This window comes from Nanorana parkeri, unplaced genomic scaffold (assembly GCF_000935625.1).
Source record: "Nanorana parkeri isolate BGI_ZX_2015 unplaced genomic scaffold, ASM93562v1 scaffold491, whole genome shotgun sequence".
Lineage (NCBI taxonomy): Eukaryota > Metazoa > Chordata > Amphibia > Anura > Dicroglossidae > Nanorana > Nanorana parkeri.
Window position 1 is genome coordinate 915,850 of NW_017306759.1, and position 22,331 is coordinate 938,180.

The following is a 22,331-nucleotide window of genomic DNA, read 5'->3' on the forward strand; positions in this document are numbered from 1 at the left end:
CCCCCTTGCATTATACCAGGACACATGCCTTCCACATAGGGCAGGTGCTTTGCCAGGGGGCGACCACCTGGAAAAGCATCTTGTCCCCATGTCGATGATCCAACGGGCTAGGGTTGTGGGGATCTGCAGACGGGGGGCTTATCTGTTCTCCATGATATGCTACAGCAATGTTTGGTAGTCTATTTAGATGACATTTTAATACACTCCTCTCTTGAATCGCACCACTAGGACGTTAGACAAGTTTCGCAATGTTTATGTGAGAATGGGCTTTTCTGTAAACTTGAGAAATGTGAATTTCAAAAGTCCCAGTTTACCTTTTTGGGCTACGGAATTTCCTATGGAGAGGTGCTTGTCCTTGTCCTACCGGTCACCCTGGTAAGAATCAGATAACTTGGGCTAGTTCTCGCCAGTTCTGGTGGCCTTCTCTCCGCATTGATGTTGCTGCTTACATGGCCGCATGTTTCATTTGTGCACAAATCAAATGCCCTCGGCACCTTCCTGTGGGTCTACTACAACCTATTTCCAATGGGGAATGTTCTTGGTCCCACCTAGCCATGGACTTTATCATTGACCTGCCTGTGTTTCGTGGTTATATCATTATCCTCATGGTTGTTGACCGTTTTTCCAAAATGTCCAATTTCATACCATTTAAGAAGTTGCCCGCAGCCCAGGAGCTTGCCTAGGGGTTTGCCAGGGAGGTCTTCCGCCTACACGGTATACCTAAGGAGATAGTATCGGATCGGGGCAGCCAGTTTGTCTCTAGATTCTGGTGGGCCTTTTTGCACTCGGGAATTTGATTCTCCTTCTCCTCGGCCTATCATCCGCAGTCCAATGTAGCTGCTGAGCAATCCAACCAAGCCCTGGAGCAATTTTTCCACTGTTATGTCTCAGACCATCATTGGGCTGATCTGCTACCTTGGGCAGAGTTTGCTAAAAACAGTACTATAAACTAGACCTTCCAAATGTCCCTGTTCATGGCTAACTACGAGTTTTAGCCATCTGTGTTACCGAATCTGTTACGCCTCAGGGTATTCCAGCTTTGGAGGATCATCTTCGAGCACTCCGTTCCTCTTGGATGCAAATTCAAAATTCCCTTCATGCCTCTATGCAGTGCCAAAAGCTCCAGGCGTCTACCAGCTCCTTCCTACCAGGCCAGGGAGAGGGTGTGGTTGTAGGCCTGTAACCTCAACCTTAGAGTGCCTACTCCGAAATTGGCACCCCATTTTATTGTTAACCTTCCGTAGTCTCTGCAAGGTTAACCTTGTTGTTTAGCACTTGACCTCCCTTCTAGCATGTGTATCTCCAATGTCTTCCGTGTGTCACTCTTGAAGCCGCTAGTGTGTAATCGTTACACCACCACTCCTCCTCCTATTACTGCTGGTGACCATGAGGAGTATGAGATATGCAGCATCCTTGACTCTCGTCATGTCAGGGGTCAAGTCCAGTACCTGGTCCTCCAATGTTCACGCCCCCACCCTCCTCAGTGACTTCCATGCTTGCTTTCCCCATAAGCCATTTGTTCTCCCGTGGGGAGGGTTCGTTGAGAGGAGGGTACTGTCAGGGTTTCTTTGACCTGTTGCTTGCAGCATGGCTTGTGTAGTGTTTCCTGCACTGTTTCCTGCAACTCCTGGCAAATTCCTGCTGCAAACACCAGCTTACTATTTAACCATCAGCTTGTCCATTCAGTCTCTGCCCTTGTATTTGTTCTGATCAACCAAGTGCACTGCTGTTATCCCTGTTCTCCATGTATGACCCTGGCTTTGGCTGACTGATCTCTTGGTTCGTGACTTGTCCGCCCCTTTCCTTTTCTTTCCTGCTGCTTGGATCAAGAGTCTGGGGAACACCACACGCTCCTGTCTCTTGCTCCAGTAGCCTGCTGCCCGCTCGGTTTGACCTCGGCTCTACTTGACCTACTCCAGTTCCAGATCCTAGACTTTCAGCACTGCACAGTGTCTGCATCATGCTTGGCACTCGTGCTACTCGTTGTCTCTCCACTCTGTTCCCATCCCAAAGGGCGAGGGACGTGAGCTGCAAGGGAAGCCTCCTCAACTATCGGTCTCCAACCAGGTAGGTGACACTTTGCAGGCTTTTTCTGTGAAATATTACCCTCTAAGGTGAATTCCTTGATTAACGTCGACTGGTGTCTCTCCTTTTCAAAATGAGACCTAGTAAACGAGTGTACAAATACTGTGCATTGAGTCAGTACATTATGTTTCTGGCTTTTCTCAGTCAATGAAATACACACTATTTTCTATTTTTGTTTTGTATCAAAAGCTACCTGGTCTCTCCCAAAACCTGGCCTGGCACGGCCCCTTCTCATCCTTCCCCCTTAAGAGCAGTCAGATTCTCTGATCCAGTGCTGGGTGCGGCAGCTGTGTGCCCTTTCCTGCATCAGCCAAAATGTCAGTATTGCTATGTATGTAATAGACTTTCAATCTATTACATACATAGCAATACTACCAAAGTATTCGATGCAGGGATGTCCATGGTCAAATACCGGTGCAAGAAGAAATGGATCATGGCCCGTACGGGGATCAAACCCACGACCTTGGTGTTATTAGCACCACACTCTAACCAACTGAGCTAACCAGCCAAAGCTGGCAGCTGTGCGATGGACCTCTATGGAATCACGCAGAGATAATCAAGACCGCCACAGCACAGGTCATAGAAATATGCTCAAAAGCTTCCAAATCGTCCAAAGTTTGAGCCCAGCTAGACCTCATGGCGCAACAGTAGCGCGTCTGACTCCAGATCAGAAGGTTGCGTGTTCAAATCATGTCGGGGTCAGGTTTTTTTGGATGGCAAGCTACTAGCTTTCCATTGCTTACGCTGAGGAATCTTGTGGCACGTCATTAGACTGCAAGAAGGCCGGGGCCTCGAGCAGTGACGGGGGGGGGTTGGAATTGGGGTCCCCCTTAAAATTCTTACTAGACCTAAATGGTCTGGTAGGAATTGGGCAGGGGACTTTAACGTTTAACACCACAACTTCTTTCCGAATGACATTTGGGGGGAAATTTGGATGCATCCGAATTTTCGTTGTTGAAAAATTTGGATTAGTTCGGATTTGTTATTTCTTTCATTCAGAAATTCGGATGCATCCGACTGTCCAAATATGCCGATATTTGTCTGAATTTTAATGCGGAACGAAACAAACCGCACATGTCTATTGTAAGTTACATGCTCTCATAAAGGAAACTATAAGCTTCTGTACTGCTACATGTTGCCATGGCATATTCCACTGCTGTCACCATTTTAAAAAATGGCCTGGGAGTAAAATAAATTGCAGCCAGCAGTAATAAGGAATATGCCCTTGAAAAAACACATGCAGCCTGTTATCACTGTAGTACACATGAACAGGCTGTACAAAGCTGCAGGACATCAGCAGAGCTAAAATGTAACAAAGGATGAAAAAAGGTAAAACAGCTTCCATCCCCCCACCCTCATATTCTCCAGATGCACAGCATTTTTCTACCACAAGGGTTCACATCTAGTTCACCAGACCTGCCAGTGAGTACAAGCCATACAATAATCTTTCCCTATGCACTTTATCTTGAACCTCATTCCTAACTGTACTGCATTTTACTGCACAGATTTGGACTTGAGTCATACGTAGAAAAGTTACTGGTTGCCAGGAGGTGAGCAGGAGGCGGCCAGAGCGTCCCAGGTTGCTAACTGCTGGGCAGGAAATATATATGGCCCTTACACATCTGCCCGCTTGGCCCTAACCAACCCGGGACAATCTATCCAGAAAGGGGACAGCAGGCACACTGCAAACATTGTGCAGCAGAGCAGCCATGCCACTACGCCTGCTGCCCCCCTCATGACCCAAATAGATGCTGCTTGAGGCTCATTATAGGGACAGTAGTCAATATTTGCTTGTAATAAATTTAGAAAAATCACATTTATAAACATCACATCACATACATATATAAAAGTATATATATACATACATATATATGTATATATAAAATCCAGCTACATTTCCCTCTACCCATAATCAGATTTAGAATGTGAAATGTGAAAGTATCCCTTGTTCATTGTTATAAGGATTATAAACTTTTAGCATTCAGAAGATGATAATCATTGTATCCATTGTAGAATACAAAGTTAAGTGTCCTCATGGTGTGGAATGCACATGGGCCTTGGTAATTATCCGGAACAAGCAGAGGTAACCACAATGGACTGTAATTAGGAGAGGGAGGGGGTGATATTGTTTACCTGTATACATCTTATATAAAGGGCAGTCAGTGAATGCAGCACAGGGGAGACGGACAGAATGAGGTAGGTGCATAGGAAGTTACGGTATTCTATTGCTCTGTATGGAGAAACACTGTTACCAGCAGTAGAGTGCAGCCACACTCACATCAAGGGCGGATTCACACTATAGTGCTGCGCTAAAGTCACGGTACCTGTGTGTTTAGCACGCACTATCGCACAGCACAATGCACTACATGCTATGTGTGCTGGCGTGTTGCATTGACATTCATTTTGAAAGGTACCCCAATGCAGCCCCCAGCAGGAGTGTGTTGCAATGCGCAGGACCTCAATACCACGTGCTGAAGAAAAAAAATGCATGCACTTTTTTTTCACCACACGGCTATGCAATGCACTCTATTGCGGTACCGTTGCATTAGGGCGCCATTTAGAATAAATGGCAATGCAAGGCACCAGAACACCCAGCAGTCAGTACATTGCATTGTGCGATAGCGTGCCGTAAGTGCACAGACTTTGTATCTTTAGTGCAATGCTATAGTGTGATCCGGCAATAAATAAAACACATATTATATAGCACATTGCACTCTCCACCTCGGATCCAACCGCTTATTCCAAGTATCGGCTATTTTCCACAGACACGGCCACTGTGATACTATAGTCATATAGACATCACAATGACAAGCTTGTGCTGTGTAAAATGTGTCTCATTGTATCACCTGGGAGAGTAAAGTCTGCAGATTTCTACTCACACACCGCTGTCAGCAGATGATCTTTCTCTTGCAGGTAAAGGTTTGGGGTCAGAAATCTTTGGGTCACAGAGAACTGTTTTATTTCGTATGCACCAAATAATAGTTACTAGGGATGTTCAGATACCAGTGCAGATACTTGGCATTTTCACAAGAACTACCAGGGTTGCAGAGGTTGCAGCTGGGACCGGGCTCTGGAGCTCCACCACTGTCCTGAAATCATTAGTCTGATCACATGACACTAAACAAATATGTATCAGTACTTGTATCTGTGAGAACTTGGACAAGTATCAGTACTTGTACTTGAAAAAATGGTATTGGTCCATCCCTAATATATACAGTATAGAAAACAAATCATACATTAAAACAGGAATGCACAAATCCCAGTGGCCCCGCAGCCAATGCTCCTTAAATGACAGCTGCCTCCTAACTTCTGAGTTTCTCTCTAGTCTAGTCTAGTTGCTGGAATGGTATCAGTACTTGTACCGAGTACAGCGCTTGGTATCTGAAAATCCCTAAGTCCTCATTCACACGAGAAAAGGCTGGCACCTACAGCTCCGTGCTGCGTGCATGGCTGTATCGGGCAGCTCCCGGGACGGTTGCACGTCTTTTGTCTTCCGAGCACGCTAGAAAACCTATCGGGGAATCGTACGGGTTGGTAGCATGCTCGGAAGACAAATGCCGAACGGGCCGGTGTGCGCAAGCGCACACTGCCCACTCGGCATTGGAATCATCGGAAGCCCGCCCCTCAGTGGGGAGGGCTTGCGATGATCGAAAGTACGATCTGAAGGTAGCTCAGCAGTTTGTGACCATGAGGAGTGGCGAGGTGTCATGTGGGTCATCCAGTGGCAAAAACTGACATGGAAAAACAAAAAGAGGGAACAGGAGCGCCACAACCTAGCGCAATAAGGTAGGTTTGTAAAGGGGCAACACAATATTCGCTGATATGCACCCACATGTGGAGGGGGGTTTGAAGGTAGCTCAGCAGTTTGTGACCATGAGGAGTGGCGAGGTGTCAGGTGGGACATCCAGGGGCAAAAACTGACATGCCATGCTTTCATCGCCATCGCCACACACACTCCCCCTATACAGAACATATAGAGAAGTTGCACCTGAATATCTCAGCAGATGTCTTAGATGCCTGGGCTTTGATGGACCGCTGATCTTCACCTTCTCACTGCTGTGTGAGAGCCAAGAAGGCAGTGCTGGAAAATGAAAACTCTGAAAATACGTGATTTTTGGGCAAATAAAAAAAGATCAGGACATTTGAGACTGACATCTCATTGATGAATATCATATTTGAAAACCAACAGGTCCTTTTTGGAGTATTATTTATTTAATTTTTTTTGCAGGTTGATGCCCCACCTCTACCAAACGCTCTGGCACCTTGTTGTCTTGTACAATGTCCCCTCCTCGTACTCGGATGGTAACCCGTCAGACTTGGCTCACAGCGGGATATTGGTAACTGGAGATGTTCTCATTGGAGCTGTGATTCCCCTTCACATCGACAAACTTTACCCAGAAGTCACCTTTAAAGAGAAACCCCCCGCAGATGTCTGCACAATGTAAGACAAGTCGTAGAAGTGCTGTGTATTGTTGTGGAGCTGGATGTGGAATCTCACACCATTATATGGTTCCATAATGATGTATTACCAATGGATGGAATCAAAATTCTAAAGTGATTCCATCAGATGAGAAACAAGATTACAGCAGTGGCAGCAAGTGCGTGGTAACCCAACACAAGTTATGTGCTGGACCCACTTCGTGCTTCCTCTTCCTTTCCTGAGAGGAACAAATATTAAACAATCCCCTCTAAGGGCCAGTGTCAATAAGGTTTTTTGAATCAGTACCTCTTCTCTCCCCATAGCCTCCTCAAGTCGGGCTAAAACCAGGTTGGTGCAGTTGAGAATCAGGTCAACTGCAGGTCAGAAGAAGGTCCACTGCAGGTCAGAAGATGGTAAACGCCATGTCAAATGCGCTTGTCACTCGACTATGAATGATCTCAGAAACATCTCAAACTGATGTCAAATGCATGCGGAATGCTCCTCAAAGAAAGCTGTGCAGCGCCCCCCTGACCCCTAAAGGCCTGTAGTGGACCCCCAAAGGAGGGAGGGCTGACATTTCACTCTCAGGGGTGAATCCTTAGCCAGGTTGTGGGATGTGAACTGTAATTGAGCACCAGTCACTTTAAGTGCCTTTTTAAATGCTTTATTGTACAACAGCCAAACTGGGAAAGAGGGTATAGGTCTTCAGACATCCATGGAAAAGGTAGACTCCAGACTCACCAATGCCTTCCAGCTTCTACAGTGCAGGAATACTTCAGCTGAGCATAGGATTACACTGTGCAACAGATCCACAGCTGGATAGAGGTGGACATTCTTGAAATCTTCCCTGGGCGAGACACCAGACTTGTTCCTGAGGTCCATGCCATCTTGAATTTCCTGGCTCCTCCAGCAGTCATAGGGCTACTCTGGTTCTCCTTCCCAGATAGTTCCAGGCAACCACCAGTGTCCACATCTGGCCTCCTGCAGGCTTGTCACACTTGAGGCCTAGTCAGCTTCTCCAACCGTGTACATCCAAGGCCCGGGGGGTGGACTGCCCTAGCACATAGCAATTTCAATAGCAATACAAAGAGTATTTATGCACTTCCCCAGCATGCACCACTGGCCATGAAACTCCTAGTGATTGGCTGGTGAGGTACAGACACTCCTAATGTTCCCCTATTGGCTGCCTCACTTTGTGGCGGGGTCACACTCCACTGACAGGTAGGTGCAATCAATAGCAGAACACCTAGAATTAACCAAATGATGTCAGACTACAAATCAGCCTGACTGATTACAGTGCTAGAAACACTACATTTAAAGAGCCACTCCACTTAGGGTGGAAGGGATTACTGCTGAATGTATCCGCTGACCTAACCCCAAAGACCCTCAACACAGGCCCTGGTGTTGCTTCAGTAGAACAGAACTCATCATTTGCATTACTTTCTATAAGACAGGACTTGTAAAAGAGTGTAGAGGTAATGAGGTCACCAGCACACCAAGGTCCACATTATTAATCACCCCTTTATTGACGTTACATAAACATGCTATCACAAAAGATTGCAACATTTCGGAAACCAGTCTGGTCCCTTCACCCGGCAAAGCAATGTCACCTTGTTTTGTCTGATGACCTCGGTGTGCACCTGATGTGGACCTGGATGTACTGATGACCTCACTACCTGTTTCAGCACCCGCTGCCGTTGCAATGCAGTCGGTCTGGAGTGTGATGGCATATCTTTAAATGGTAAAAAAGTGGTCCAAAGAACTGCAAACCACTTCACTATGGAGCACAATGGCAGCCATAGTATGCAGCATTCCACCCACAAACCAGTGAACCCAGAAGGTTCTGTTGTCAGCCAACTGAAAGCATAAAAGTATAAATCTAAACCATGCCCTAGTGATAAAGCTGGGCTTCTGGCAAGCAGCTAAATACACAGATAAAATACATATGCGCTGCCTGTCCCAAAATAAAGTCACCACCTGGATTTAGCTGAGCAAATAGGTCAGAGCCTTCCATTGGACAATAGATCTAGGTTCAGCAACATTATGTGCCCAAAAAAAATGAAGTCAGCTGCCTCCCTGAATATACCGAATGACCAGATTTTTCCATCAATAGATATTCCCTGATGGCACATTGGGCATATTCCAAGGTGACAATTCCAGGATTCACAGGGCTCAGACTGTGAAAGAATGGTTCAGGGAGCATGAGACATCATTGTCACACATGGATTGGCCACCACAGAGTCCAGACCTCAAACCCATCGAGAATCTTTGGGATGTTCTGGAGAAGACTTTACACAGAGGTCCGACTTTCTCATCATCACTACAAGATCTTGGTGAGAAATTAATACAACTCTGGATGGAATTAAATGTTGTGACATTACATAAGCTTATTTAAAGGATGCCACGGCCAATGTCTGTAGCCATACGTAGCTACAAACAGGGCACACACAAAGCTAAACGCAGTCCAATGAAATATTACAGTGTGTGACTTATTTGGGGACAGCCAGTTTATATGGGAGCTGCCTTACCTGCCTTTTTATTTTGCCAAAAGTTCCAGTAGGAAAGTGAAATCAGTTTCAGGGGGCTACATGGAGGGGACGTTTCTGCTTGCTATGAGAAGGACATTTTTACCTGCTATGAGGTAGGAGATTGTCTAAATTGAGCATTGTTTTATTGTCTGATAATAATTTGTTTCAGCTGTTGAAATAATTGATACAACTTACAAACAAGAAACTTTTTTTTTTTTTTCTTACACTTGTCTCATTCTTCTCTTTTAGGTTCCGCTTTGAGCACTATCAGCAATTCCAGGCTATGAGCTTTGCTGTTGATGAGATCAACCAAAGTCCCAGCCTTCTCCCCAACATCACCCTGGGCTTCTATGCGTATGATTCCTGTGCTGTAATGCAGAGGGAGCTAGAGGGCACCCTGTGGATGCTGACAGGCTATGATAGCGTCATACCCAACTACTGCTGTCGTGACCGTCCACCTCTGGCTGCCATCATTGGCCACTCAGCATCCACGTACTCCATCCTCATGGCTCACATTTTGGGATTGTACAGATACCCGCAGGTAAGGCACAGAACCCATCAGAGGTTAGAAAACCAAAGCCCATGTGGTACACACAGGTTTTAGAGGCTGCCATTAGATAAAAGCTGACCAATCAGAGTCTTTGTGTATTTGTTCTAAAGCAGAACCCCAGTTCAAATAAATTCCCTGGGAAGATTAAAGATTATTGTCCAAAGATCAACATTACACTGGACACAGGCTCTTCCCCTGTTGAGTGAGGCATAACCATTTTTGTTTGTACGCTGCCTTCAACACATGCACAATGCAGTGTATGCTCTGGATCCACTCTTGCAATCTGTCAGGTGCCAAGAGTTAGACGGGTGGCGGCTTAATGTTACTTCAGTACGAATGCACAAGAGGCACATCATGAGTTGCCACCCAATGACACCCAATGAAGAGGGAAGAGGCTGGATCTACAAGAAGCAGTGGAGAAGATGGCAACATTGGCAATGGGGATTGCTTAGCTGTTGGCTTTAGAAGAGGGCAAAAACACAAAATCAAATCTACTTTATAGCGCACGTATGCTGTGCATAGATACAAATTATGGTAAGAGCTTCTTTGGGTCCACCAGAGGGTGTTGTGTAGTAGAAAAAAAAGTCTCCCTTATAGGTATGGATGTCGAGAAATGCCTTTGAAGGATTATTTAAAAATAAATTACTTTTCTTCACACAGCTTGTATTCCAAAGTTTTCTTTATTTGTTTCCAATATAAAATGCTATTAATACTTTTAAACACCTTTAGGCATATTGTCTGCAGATACGTTTTGTTAAGTTTGCCTGGAATGCAGCTAAGAAATGTATTATTGCATAATCCCGTAGAACAGCGCTTCAACGCCCATTCCCTTATGTTAGACAGCACATCTAGCATACACAGTCCAAGATCATGACCTTGATGATCTATTTGGGGCACCAGAGAAGGTCAAGAAACCTTCATACTCTAGAGAGCTATCCAATGCTGACAGGTCTGAGTAGACACATATACTGTATATTTTTCACATGCAGAAGATCCAGATTGCCAGCAGTAGCATGCACAAGGCAACCTAACAAATTTGAGTACAACATTTTTCTCAATCAGAATCCTTTTGGTAAACATTTTTGACCATATATTACTACATGTAGTCTCTTCTGTATCTCCTTCACCACCACCACCACCCTTCTCATTTTTTTCCTTTTTGATTTAGGGCCACCAAAGTTAGTTTCCACTGTAAACATCTACTATGCACATTTCATAACAATAGTATAAAAAGACAGTTAAAACCACAAGCGATTCTTTTTTAAATAGGATAATTTTAATGCAATTTTCACCCAACAGATAAGCTATTTCTCAACCAGTTCTCTTCTAAGCGACAGGACAAAGTTCCCTTCCTTCTTCAGGACCGTTCCAAGTGATGCTTTCCAGTCTCAGGGACTGGCACAAATGGTCATTCATTTTGGATGGACGTGGGTGGGTCTTGTTGCTGCTGATGATGATTATGGCCAAGAGGGTATAAAGATCATTAAACAAGAAATAGCAAAATCTGGAGCTTGTGTGGCATTCACAAAGTATATACAGACCGTACTCTCCTACAAAAACATCCGTGAGATCGCCAAGGACATTAAGACCTCAACAGCTAAAGTTGTGGTGCTTTTCTCTACGGACGTCTACCTTATTCCTTTATTTGTTGAACTTTTAGCACTTAATGCAACTGGGAAAGTCTTTGTAGCTAGCGAAGCTTGGTCTATCTCAAATGTACTCTCAATAGATAAATATTCTTCCATCTTGTTGGGAACAATTGGTTTTGCTTATCACAGCTCAAAGATCCAAAACTTTAAACACTATCTAAACAGCATTGACCCGTACAATACTCCAGGTCCTTCTTGGGCCAACATTTTCTGGGAGGAAGCTTTTGGGTGCACATTGCCTGACCAAAAGAATGTCAATGGCTCAAGGAATGCATTGAATGTATGTACTGGAGAGGAGGACCTCAATAGCATCCATAATCTTTATAATGATGTGTCAAGCTTGAGAACAGCTTACAATGTTTACACTGCTGTCTATATTATAGCTAAAGCTCTTGATGACCTTACGCTTTGCAAAGATGAGGAGGGATCCTTATTGAGGGGAAAGTGCAGAGTTATTGAGAAATTTAAAGCGTGGCAGGTAAAAGGCTGTCCAAAAATGTTTTCCTAAGTCTGATGATACATACAGTATGCAATTCATGTACATCTAGGAGAGAATTATTCATCATCTTTATATAGAATATCAACAAATATTACATTTAGTTATCTTTGTTATGTAAGTAATGCTTGAGCCAACAATGTAACACAAAACCCTTTATCTAACACTCCCTTACACTCCAACATTACTCTAACCCTCAACCCAATCCTCACCGTAACCTTTAAAACTATCTCCAGTTTAATATTAATATACCTTATAAACCCCAGACCTAAAACTAGCCCTTTTGTGATCAGAGGTCATTGATGTCTCAAAGTCAAGGCCAAATGTACCATTGTTCATATGTCTCAGACAATGACAGTATTAAACAGATGACCACTGCGACCTTTGGGCTGCAGTGACATCTGAAGGCTGAAGACCTAATCACAAAAAAAACGACACCTTAGGATGTACTGGCCATCTGCAGCCTAAAGATTTATTTTATCAATGGAGCCTCCAGTCTGCATGTGATCACTATGTCATACCTGGCAGAGTGAGGATCGGAGTTGTCAGTGACAGGAACAGCCACAAGCCATACAAAGTGTTTACTGGTAAACCTCATAAGGAGGACTTTTTAAAAATATTCCTAGTATGGGGCATCCTCGTGGAGAACATTAATATACAGATTGCCAGGTGGGAAGAGGTTAACCCTGTATCCCTAAACACTAGATGAACCCTTAATTTAATACCCAACACTAACCTAACTCCTACATTTTTCATAGTTATGAAATGCAATACATATAAGTAACAAAAATGAACAGTCCTGACAAATGATCTGTGAGCACCGAGATCTTGGTGCCTAAAACTAGTGATCCAGCAAATAGCTGATTGGTGGTAATGTGAGAAAGGAAACCTCCTCTGGCCTCTATAAATCTGCAAACCCAAAACGTTTCTATTAGTGGTCATGAACTCCGACATCATTCCCTGGAGCTCCCATGTCAGGTTCACCAGAATGGGGACAGAATGTTTCATTTATGCCATTATTTTCACTTAACTCAATCAGTTATACTTTTTATACTTCAGAGATATTTATTTCTGCATTAAAGTAAACCACCAGTTATAAGAGAAATACAGTGCTGACCTCAGCGTTATGCCAATCCTCTGAACATTCATACACATCAATAGTTCTTATGTCCCTGACTGCATTCATGTAGTGAGTTAGTGACTTAGAATATCCTAAAACAAGGTCCACATAGTCACCAGGCAACTTAGATTTTTAGAGGGAGGTCAGCAATGGTGGTATTGGGGGATTATTTGAGATATTTCATTCAGAGGCTTTCAGTAGAAAAAATAGACAATTTTCCCAAACGAAGACCACATTGACCATGGGGATAATTTTGCCAACACATTAACCCAAACCTCCTCCATTTGCATATTTGTAATACAGGGTCTTTTAAGGTTTTCCTATGTCTTCGTTCTGTGCACCAAGCAGTTTGTCTATCCTTGGTAGCAATCAGTCCAAAATCAATTTTCATTGGTCTTCATTTGGTTTGATTACTGTAAGTTCTCAAACTCTGAGTAATTGCTCCTGGGTTACATGGCACACAGTTTTTTCTTTGCATGGTCTAATGATTACATTTAAGCTAAGTACATCTCTGGGCTTTGCTATCTTTACAGCTCTTACACTACTTCAAGAAAGTACGGGTTGAACTGAGTGACAAGAGAAAAGTTTTCTTTGATGAGAATGGGGATCCACCAGCCGCCTATGATGTGGTGAACTGGCAAAAGAACCAAGAGGGTGCCATGGTCCAGATGAAGGTTGGAAACTACGACACTGTGGCCTCATCTGGAGAAACCTTTTCCGTAAATACAAGTTCAGTGTGGTGGCCAGATGGGAAACAGGAGGTACATTCATACAGCGTCTGCTGTTAAACTTATTTGTAGCTAAAATGGTACAAAAGTGATCCAAGCTGCAGAATAGTCTAAGAATAGTTTAAAAGTCAATGAACAATGCTGTTGGAACAGGTCTACACATAGGCAGCCACAGGGGTGAATACAGGTACCTGAAATCTTCCTTCAACATTGATACATATTTAATTTTTGTAACAAGTAAAAGACTTGAAAAGCCTCTTTTGTTGAGTGTACTGGGGCCCTAATAAAAGAAGCGTATTAGGAATACAAAACATTCCATCTGCTCCAAGCTGATAACAGTATGCAGAGTCCGAGAGCACAGGAAGTTACCAGCTCACAAGATTTCTGTCAGGAGCAACATACTTTTTTGCACCTATTAGACAGATATAACAAAATGCTTTTAATGGCATATTTAACAGACCAAAGGCAGTTAATGATTTGTATTTACATACATTTAAGTAGATTCACTCTGATTCACACAAAGAGGCATGCGTCAAGGTTTATAAAGATAGATGAAAGTAGTCACTCGCACTCCATGATATTAAAGTCAATGCTGTTTATTGAATGAGATAACACACATCTCCTTAGCATCTCCGAGTGACTACTTTCATCTATCTACATTTCACGGAGGCATCCGTTGTCACCACCGCACCCACCCAGTTGGATTTGGATGTTTGTCCTGTCAGGAGTGCGATGGGACAGGAGGATTAAGGTTTTTAAAGAGTCATGTAGATTTGTGACTGAGGGTCAGAGTTAGAGATCAAGATAGAAGGTTACAGGGACAGAGTTAGATGTCAATAGATTTTGTTTAATGTTTGCTCTTGTAGTTTACCAACAGATACATAATTGGTTGCCAGGTCCATCCTCCTGTATTTGTATCTGTGTCTTAATTTAGCCTTTTTTTTTTTTCGCCTTTGCCTTCCTTTTTCTAACTTCATTGCCTTAATCAGTATGCTCATAACTATGATTAGCCCAGTGCTACAGTTCTCCATCGTGTTCTATCATGATTACGTTCTAGTCAACTTTATATCCTTTTTGTATTACTGTCATCTTAATCCATTGTGAATCTCTCCCCAGGTCCCAATCTCTATTTGTAGCGTTAGCTGCTTGCCGGGGTTCAGGAAGGCACCCCGTAGAGGAGAGCCCATATGCTGCTTTGAATGTGTCCCTTGTCCACAGGGAGAGATCTCTAATGACACAGGTAAGAAGATTTAGGACAAATGCAAAACGTTCTGGTCTTGCAGATAACAAGCTGCAGGGGATTGAAGTAGGCATGTAGGAAGGTGACTTGATCTTTTTAGTTTTAAAGCAGAACTTCAGGCATTTCTTTTTTAAATATGAAGTCTAATGAGGTGTACACAACTTTTACTATAAGTATCGCTGTCATTTCCACACTTTCATTCCAGCTCCTGCTATACTTCTAGTATTGCAACTATGAGAGCTGCGGCTCTCCTACACAGAAGACAAAGTGTTGTATTCCCTATTAAAGGGCAACATTTGACACTTCACATTGCTAGTTCTGGAGCATGGTAGCTAGTGTGTCCAACTGTTTACAGATTCACTTTAGTCTCTGACCTCTTCTGTCCCGGCATCATTGTTATTCTGGCCTCCACTGACTCCTACTCTGGAGTTTCCCCCTTATTTTGGTTTTGATGTTTGGCCCTGAATATCCCTGCAGTGACCTAACTACCTGCGGGAATACATCATTCAGCTTGATCTTAGCTTTGAACTTGCCTACAGAGTGGTTTCACTATAGCCTGCCTAGCTGATAGTTTCCACCCCTCCTTCCCATACAGTAATTCAGTAATACACTGTAGAAGTAACATGGCACTATGCTTCATTCATCTTCAGAACTGCTCTGCCAGGGGCCCCTCAGCCTTAAGCCTGCCCACCATCCTCCCTCCCTCACTTGCCTCCACGGTTACTGAGTACTGGCCTCCTGCACAGTGTTGCCACACATTTGTGGGAGTCACTTCCAGGCACTTGGCTTGGCAAAATGATATGGACACAACACATTCACTTTGGACGTTTAAAGCTTGAGTACCAACAAAGTGGTGTCATTGTGAATATCACTTTCATTTTGCGTGAGACCAACCAAGAGTCTAGACACTGCCACTGAGCATGCTTGACAAAATTGTGAAGGATGACAGTGACTATGTGGTTGGTGGGGGGTGTGGGGAGAATAGAGTAGAGCAGCAGCTAAGTAAGGGGAGAGTAGGGCGGAGTTCTGATGTACATGAGCGTCAGGACATGCACTGTTGACATTGGCCACCATTACAATGAAAAATGTTGACAGCAAATGCCCTTACTCTACACTTGTGGCGTTCAGCTGCTATTAGGTGGCCAAGACTTACAAGACCTACTGTGCATTTTGCCATAGGCCATGAGGTGAGAGGGAGGGCAGTGCTATCTCTCCCTTTCACTTCCTAGCTTTTTTTTCCATTTTACAATAACCATAGGATGTCTACCTTATATGACAGGTGCACTTTCAAATTTGACTTGTTTTGACAACTAGTTTATTAGTCTTCATCTTTCAGATGCCATAGATTGTTCCAAGTGTCCATGGGATATGTGGCCGAATGCAGAAAAGGATCGATGTCTGCCAAAACCCATTGAATATCTTTCATACAGTGAGCCATTGGGAATAATGTTGATGGCTACAAGCCTTTCCTCCTCCATGGTCCCAGCTTCCATTTTCAAACTTTTCCTTCGTTACAGGACCACTCCAATTGTAAGAGCCAATAATTATTCAGTGAGTTGTATTTTGCTATTGTCCCTGTCGCTCTGCTTTCTCTGTTCTTTGACTTTTATTGGTTATCCTGAGGCTGAAAAGTGTCTTCTGCGCCAGGCTGCCTTCGGTATGGCCTTTGCTCTCTGTGTCTCCTGTATCTTGGCCAAGACTCTCATGGTAGTTTTTGCCTTTATGGCCACAAAACCAGGAAGCAGCCTGAAGAGATGGACCAGTCCTCATGTGTCTTACATGGTGATTGCCACCAGTTCTATCCTACAGTTTCTTCTGTGCATTAGTTGGGTGGTGGCTGCTCCGCCATTCCCTCAATATAACACAGAAACACAACCTGGCATCATTATTGTGGAATGCAATGAGAACTCACCTACTGCCTTTTGGAGCATGCTGGGATATCTTGGCCTCTTGGCCTTCATCAGTTTTGTTGTTGCGTTCTTGGCCAGAGGACTCCCAGACAACTTCAACGAGGCCAAATTTATCACCTTCAGTATGTTAGCCTTCTTAAGTGTCTGGATATCCTACATCCCGGCCTCTCTCAGCTCAAAAGGAAAGTACACCGTGGCCATGGAGATCTTTGCAATCCAGTCATCAAGCTGGGCTCTAGTGATCTGTATGTTTCTTCCCAAATGTTTCATCATCCTGTTTCGACCAGAGATGAACTCCAAAGAACATATCATGGGGAAAGAGAAAGGCCGGAAATAGATTGTAGATAACAAGCCATGACATTAGTCTTTTACCTCAAAATAAATATGGATGTAAAATCACTCTCCTTTGAAGATTTGTACAATTTTGTAGCTTCAGATGAAATTTAAGATATTCAATGTTATGTATTAAATGATTGTATGATTGAGCATTATGTTATTTATGCATTTTATTTCTGTGTGTTCCATACAGATAGTATTTACTATTTCATGTTTATGAAAAAAATATAAATTAGACTACAGCCCTCATTAATTGTATTTTACAAAATTGGATAACACAGTTCGATTTATTTATTATTATTGCAATAATTTTTTAATATCCAACTGCAGCCAACCCAACTGCTTGTTTTTGCCTTAGATAGAGCATGGAAGGCTTAGAAGCTCCCGCACTCTGGTTACTTTTGTTCCCCATGGTCCCTGTGTGTGTTGTAAAGTAGCCACCGCTCCAAGCTCACTCCCATGATGGACTATAACTTCAATGCCAAATAGTAAACTAAATGTGAGATTGTAGTCCATCACAGGAGTTCGCTTGGAGCGGTGATTACTTTACAACAAACACAGGGACCATGAGGAACAAAAGTAGCCCCCCTCCAGAAGGAAGGACAGTGTCAGCACCAATTCAGAGATGATTGGAGGATCTCCAGCTGAGGGACACACAAATTAGATACATTTTTGTTAGTAGTTAAAGCACTTGAATGTATTTTTGAGATTTAACTCCTGAGTTTAGTATCACGTCAACTGATGCATACTGATTACTGCTGAATTTGATCAAGGGATCTAGGTTTTAAATGAATTAGTTAGGGGGTCTTGTAAAGTAATTGGATAACTTTAGGTGAAAGTAGAAAACACATATAAGTACTACATTTCTCAAACCCTAAAATTCCTCGGTAGATTTGTGATTTATTTTTTATTAAATACTGTATAACCCTAAATTTTTATTTGATTTTTTTTGTTACATAGTTGGTCAGGTTGAAAAAAAAACACGTTTGTTAATTTAAACCTTTTTGTTTAACACTTAACAAGATACTTTAGTAATTAAAGTGTGTGTAAGCACACGAGACACAAAGGTCTGTCACTGCCCTACACCACTCTCAGGATCGCTGTCCTCGCAAGCTGCAGGTGCTGACCAGGGAGCTATCCAAACTCCATAGAAAACTATAAGTGAAGAAGAAAGCACCACACACCGCTAACATCAATTTAAATCTAAGGAGACATCATTTCTTCTTGGCTTGTAGGTAGGCCACCTAATAAAGTTGTGTATATAGCTAATAGGTAGTAAATGTTTAACAAATGTCTGTTGATCCAGCCAGTTTCTGCTTTCTATGGGGCTCTTTTTATAAGGTTACCACCAGCTCCCCATTCTGCAGGACTGTGCTCACCCTTGGCTTTCATCCAGTCTGCTGCAGTCAATGTCTACCCACCCAGTTGATTGACAGGTGCCAATTCTGCAGGACTGTGCTCGACCTTGGCTTTCATCCAGTCTGCTGCAGTTAATGCACCACCCGGATGATTGACAGGTGCCAATCCTGCAGGACTGTGCTTACCCTTGAATTTCATCCAACCTTCTGCAGCCAATGCCCCCCCTTCCCAGTTGACTGACAGGTGCCAATTCTGCAGCACTGTGCTTACCTTACCCCCCCCCCCAGTTGATTGACAGGGGCCAATCCTGCAGAACTGTGCTCAACCTTGGCTTTCATCCAATCTGCTGCAGTCAATGTCCCCCCACCCAGTTGATTGACAGGTTCCCATTCTGCAGGACTGTGCTCACCTTTCGCTTTCATCCACCCTGCTGCAGTCAATGCCCCCCCCTTTGCAGTTGACTAACAGGTTCCAATTCTGCAGGACTGTGCTCACCTTGGCTTTCATCCAATCTGCTGCATTCAATGTCCCCCACCCAGTTGACTGACAGGTGCCAATTCTGCAGGACTTGGCTTCCATCCACCCTGCTGCAGTCAGGTTCCAATTCTGCAGGACTGTGCTCACCTTGGCTTTCGTCCAATCTGCTGCCGTCAGTGTCCCCCCACCCAGTTGATTGACAGGTGCCAATTCTGCAGGACTGCGCTCACCCTTGGCTTACATCCAATCTGCTACAATCAATGCTCCCCCCAGTTGATTGACAGCTGCTCTGACCATTTAGCAGCTGAGATTAGGACCTTCTATAACATTATCTGCCACTTTACTGGACAGCTTGGCCTGTTACAAAAACTTGAAAAATAAGTGATCTCCTGGCAGGATCAGCAGATAATAAAACAATGTTACAGGGTGGACTCGAAAAAACAAAATCTGCTGTGTTATTGCTATTGACATATTGCAACATTTATGCTATTCTATTTATTTGTGCTATAGTCGCCCTTTAGGGAATTTAATTGTGGTATCTATACACTATATCAGAGGGACCTTTGATGCTGCCAGCTGCGACAAGGGATACAGAAAATATAATACTGGCGGTAATATTATCCTGGGAGAGTTTTACATTTCGAAATCAATTTTCATCACATAGCCAGATTCAGCTTTAAATTCCCTTAAGTTCAATTACATTGCAGTGTATAAAGTCCCCGTCAGCCACAGTCTCTCAGTATTTGTGGCAGTGCTACCATGCAAGTGATTGTGTATGTGTTATCCGCTTGTAATGAAGTCTTGTCTGGTAGCTGTTGGTATCTGAGAAAGCAAGAGACAATAGGGCCTCATTTCGTGTGTCACTAATACTCTCCACACGTCTGTCTTCTCCCCAATGTTCTTCCTTTTGCTTTCAATGAATGATTAAGTACAGCGACATCAGTTCCTTCTATGTTCTGTTATATAAGAAGTTGGGTATTTCCGTGTTTCTTACCTTGATTGTTGTTTTTGTTTATTGTGGGACACAATGAAGTAGGTCTTCTGGAATAGGTACCAATGACGTGATCGAAAAAATCTAGATTTGCTTTGGTCAGGAAAAATAATTTGTGTATTGGGCACTGAGAAGTTGTTTGTAACATTGTTAGAATGCAGAAGGTGTCTCGTATATAACACCTATATAATGAATAAGATCTTCTCCTGCATGTAACATTGGTGGAATCAGGAAGTCTTCTCTTGTATGTTACACTTGAAAAACAAAAAAACTCCTCCAGTCAAGAAGTCTTCTCCAAAAGAACTTTGATTTTAGGTATCTTCTTTGAGGTAATCAACGTAGGCCTGAAGATCTCCACTTAATAATAAAGTAGACTGTAGAGGTATAGAGTATCTGGAGCTTCAGGATAGAGGTTTTCTCAATCATTCTGAAATAAGATGGTCTTTTTCTGTCTATATTACTAACAGGTAACAGAAGCTCTAGCATACTTATATTTTCAATAGGCACCTCCATGGCCTACAGAGTAGAGATGTTTTTCAGCTGCAATCACATGATCGAGTTGTGCAGCACTATTTGCCTGCTGTTCTGTAAGATGTGGGTGTATTTTATAGTTTTTATGGATGTCTTGGATTCTCTGGAGTCTATGCATGGTTGTCACCTGCCCATTGTTCCTGTCAGTGGGTATTTGAGCCAGCCTGGAGACCTAGTGATTGGAGGTACTTTCCCTATTCATGTGGACAGAAGCTATACTGAAAACACTTTTGCCAACAAGCCAGAGGACCTCAGATGCAAGCTGTAAGTCTATGCAACTTTTAAAACAGGACAATGGGGGCCCCCAGCAAACTTTACCAGAAAAAAACACCTAACTAATCTATTTCAACTACTCTGCTGTGTCTATGCACCTCTGATGTATATAGAAGCAAAATAAGAAATTGTACCTCGTTTTTAACCTCGTGCCTACCTTTAGAGTTAAAAACAAGTAGTCATGATAAGAGACTAACAGGGCTATTCACAAAAGGGTGAAGAGTTTGGAGAAGGCCGGAGAAGTGAACAATCTAGGCCAAAATAGCTGATTTGGAAAAATTATACAGTTCCACTCACTTTCCAGTTCCGCTATGTTGTCCTAGATTGTTCACTTCTCCTGCCTTCTCCAAACTCTTCACCCTCTTGAGAATAACCCTGTCAGTGTTGTGTGTACATCTCTTTCAAGGGCTGGAAATGCATACATTCCTGGTCAACATTAAATTCTGTGCAACTTATAAAATAATGAATCTGTTTGCAAAACCTCCCATTCGTTGTCCCTTGTGTACTGTATGAAAGCCACATGTCAAGGAACAGTACATAGAAATAATTGAGGCTCATAAATTGGGGCAAGCTGAACATTGAATACTTGACCTTTTTTGTGTGTGTGCTTTATGAAACATATAAAGGGCGTTGTATTTTTTGTTTTATTTTACTAGCCTTGAACTTGATAATTACCAGAGCATGCAAGCCATGATATACGCCATAGAGGAGATTAACAAGAGTCCAGACCTTCTTCCCAATATCACTCTGGGCTACCAGATCTTCGACACCTGTACTGTACTCAGACGGGCAGCAGAAGGAACTCTGTGGATGTTATCCGGAGGCAAAGAGAGCGTTCCAAATTATCGGTGTGAACAAACAGGTGCTTTTGCTGGTATCGTTGGTGACTCTGGGTCTACACGCTCCATTCTAATGGCCCAAATCTTAGGTCTTTATAGATATCCACAGGTACTAAGTGATACTTTCCTTAAATATGCAGCATTGTGTGGACATAGGTGGAACCGTAATGAGAATAGACAACTGGTGGCTGATTCTGAGACATAAAAAAATAGGACAATTTAGAAACATGTTAAGAAACTTCTGAACTCCAGACACAAGAACGTTCATTTAAAAACATTCCTAACTAGCCACAAGGGCTATAAATCCACTTTGTGTACACCAAATGCCTTTCCAATCACAGAGATCACCTTGTAATAGTACTGGTTACATCATAATTGTACTGCTCATAGCCTTTGCACAGAGTAGAGCTGTGAGAGGGACCCAGCAGGCCTACCCAGTAGAGTGGTAGTGGTCAACTTGGTAAATATAGGGGCCTTAATTGCAGCACCCGACATAGCCAGGGTGATACACAATAGCTTTGTTTTCATTAATTTGTTATTAGTACATTTCATCGTGATGCACCCAGAAAAAAAAAGATGTCTTCAGAATTAGCCCTCTGAAGACATCCTCACAGGTTTGCATCAATGTAAATGACGCAATATGTTTAATGTTTATATAAATGTCATACAGAACATCCTATGTATTTTTTGGAACCAAGGGAATAATGGGGGGGGAAGATATTCTTTTTTCTCATTTCAGGAATTTAAGATCAGCCACAGCACAACCAAAGCCCCCCCCCACTACCCCTCCCCCACTACC

The 22,331-nt window shown here is 43.1% G+C and overlaps 2 protein-coding genes and 1 non-coding gene across 3 annotated transcripts in view; 2 read left to right on the plus strand and 1 right to left on the minus strand.

Annotated features, from left to right (window-relative positions):
- The first annotated feature begins 1,292 nt into the window (after positions 1 to 1,292).
- LOC108790674 (extracellular calcium-sensing receptor-like) lies at positions 1,293 to 17,063 on the plus strand. The gene is made up of 8 exons (XM_018560987.1): positions 1,293 to 1,444; positions 2,014 to 2,067; positions 6,314 to 6,526; positions 9,283 to 9,574; positions 10,883 to 11,710; positions 13,382 to 13,609; positions 14,693 to 14,816; positions 16,153 to 17,063. The coding sequence occupies exons 1-8, from the start codon at positions 1,293 to 1,295 to the stop codon at positions 17,061 to 17,063; spliced, it is 2,802 nt and encodes a 933-aa protein (XP_018416489.1).
- On the minus strand, positions 2,520 to 2,593 carry TRNAI-AAU. The gene has a single exon. It is a non-coding gene; the product is annotated as a tRNA-Ile (tRNA).
- A 3,337-nt stretch (positions 17,064 to 20,400) lies between the features above and the next one.
- LOC108790675 (extracellular calcium-sensing receptor-like) overlaps positions 20,401 to 22,331 on the plus strand; it is a 9,188-nt gene continuing 7,257 nt past the window's right edge. The window contains exons 1-2 of the mRNA XM_018560988.1: positions 20,401 to 20,684; positions 21,350 to 21,641. Coding sequence (XP_018416490.1) covers positions 20,401 to 20,684; positions 21,350 to 21,641 — 576 coding nt within the window. The remainder of the gene's footprint in view (positions 20,685 to 21,349; positions 21,642 to 22,331) is intronic.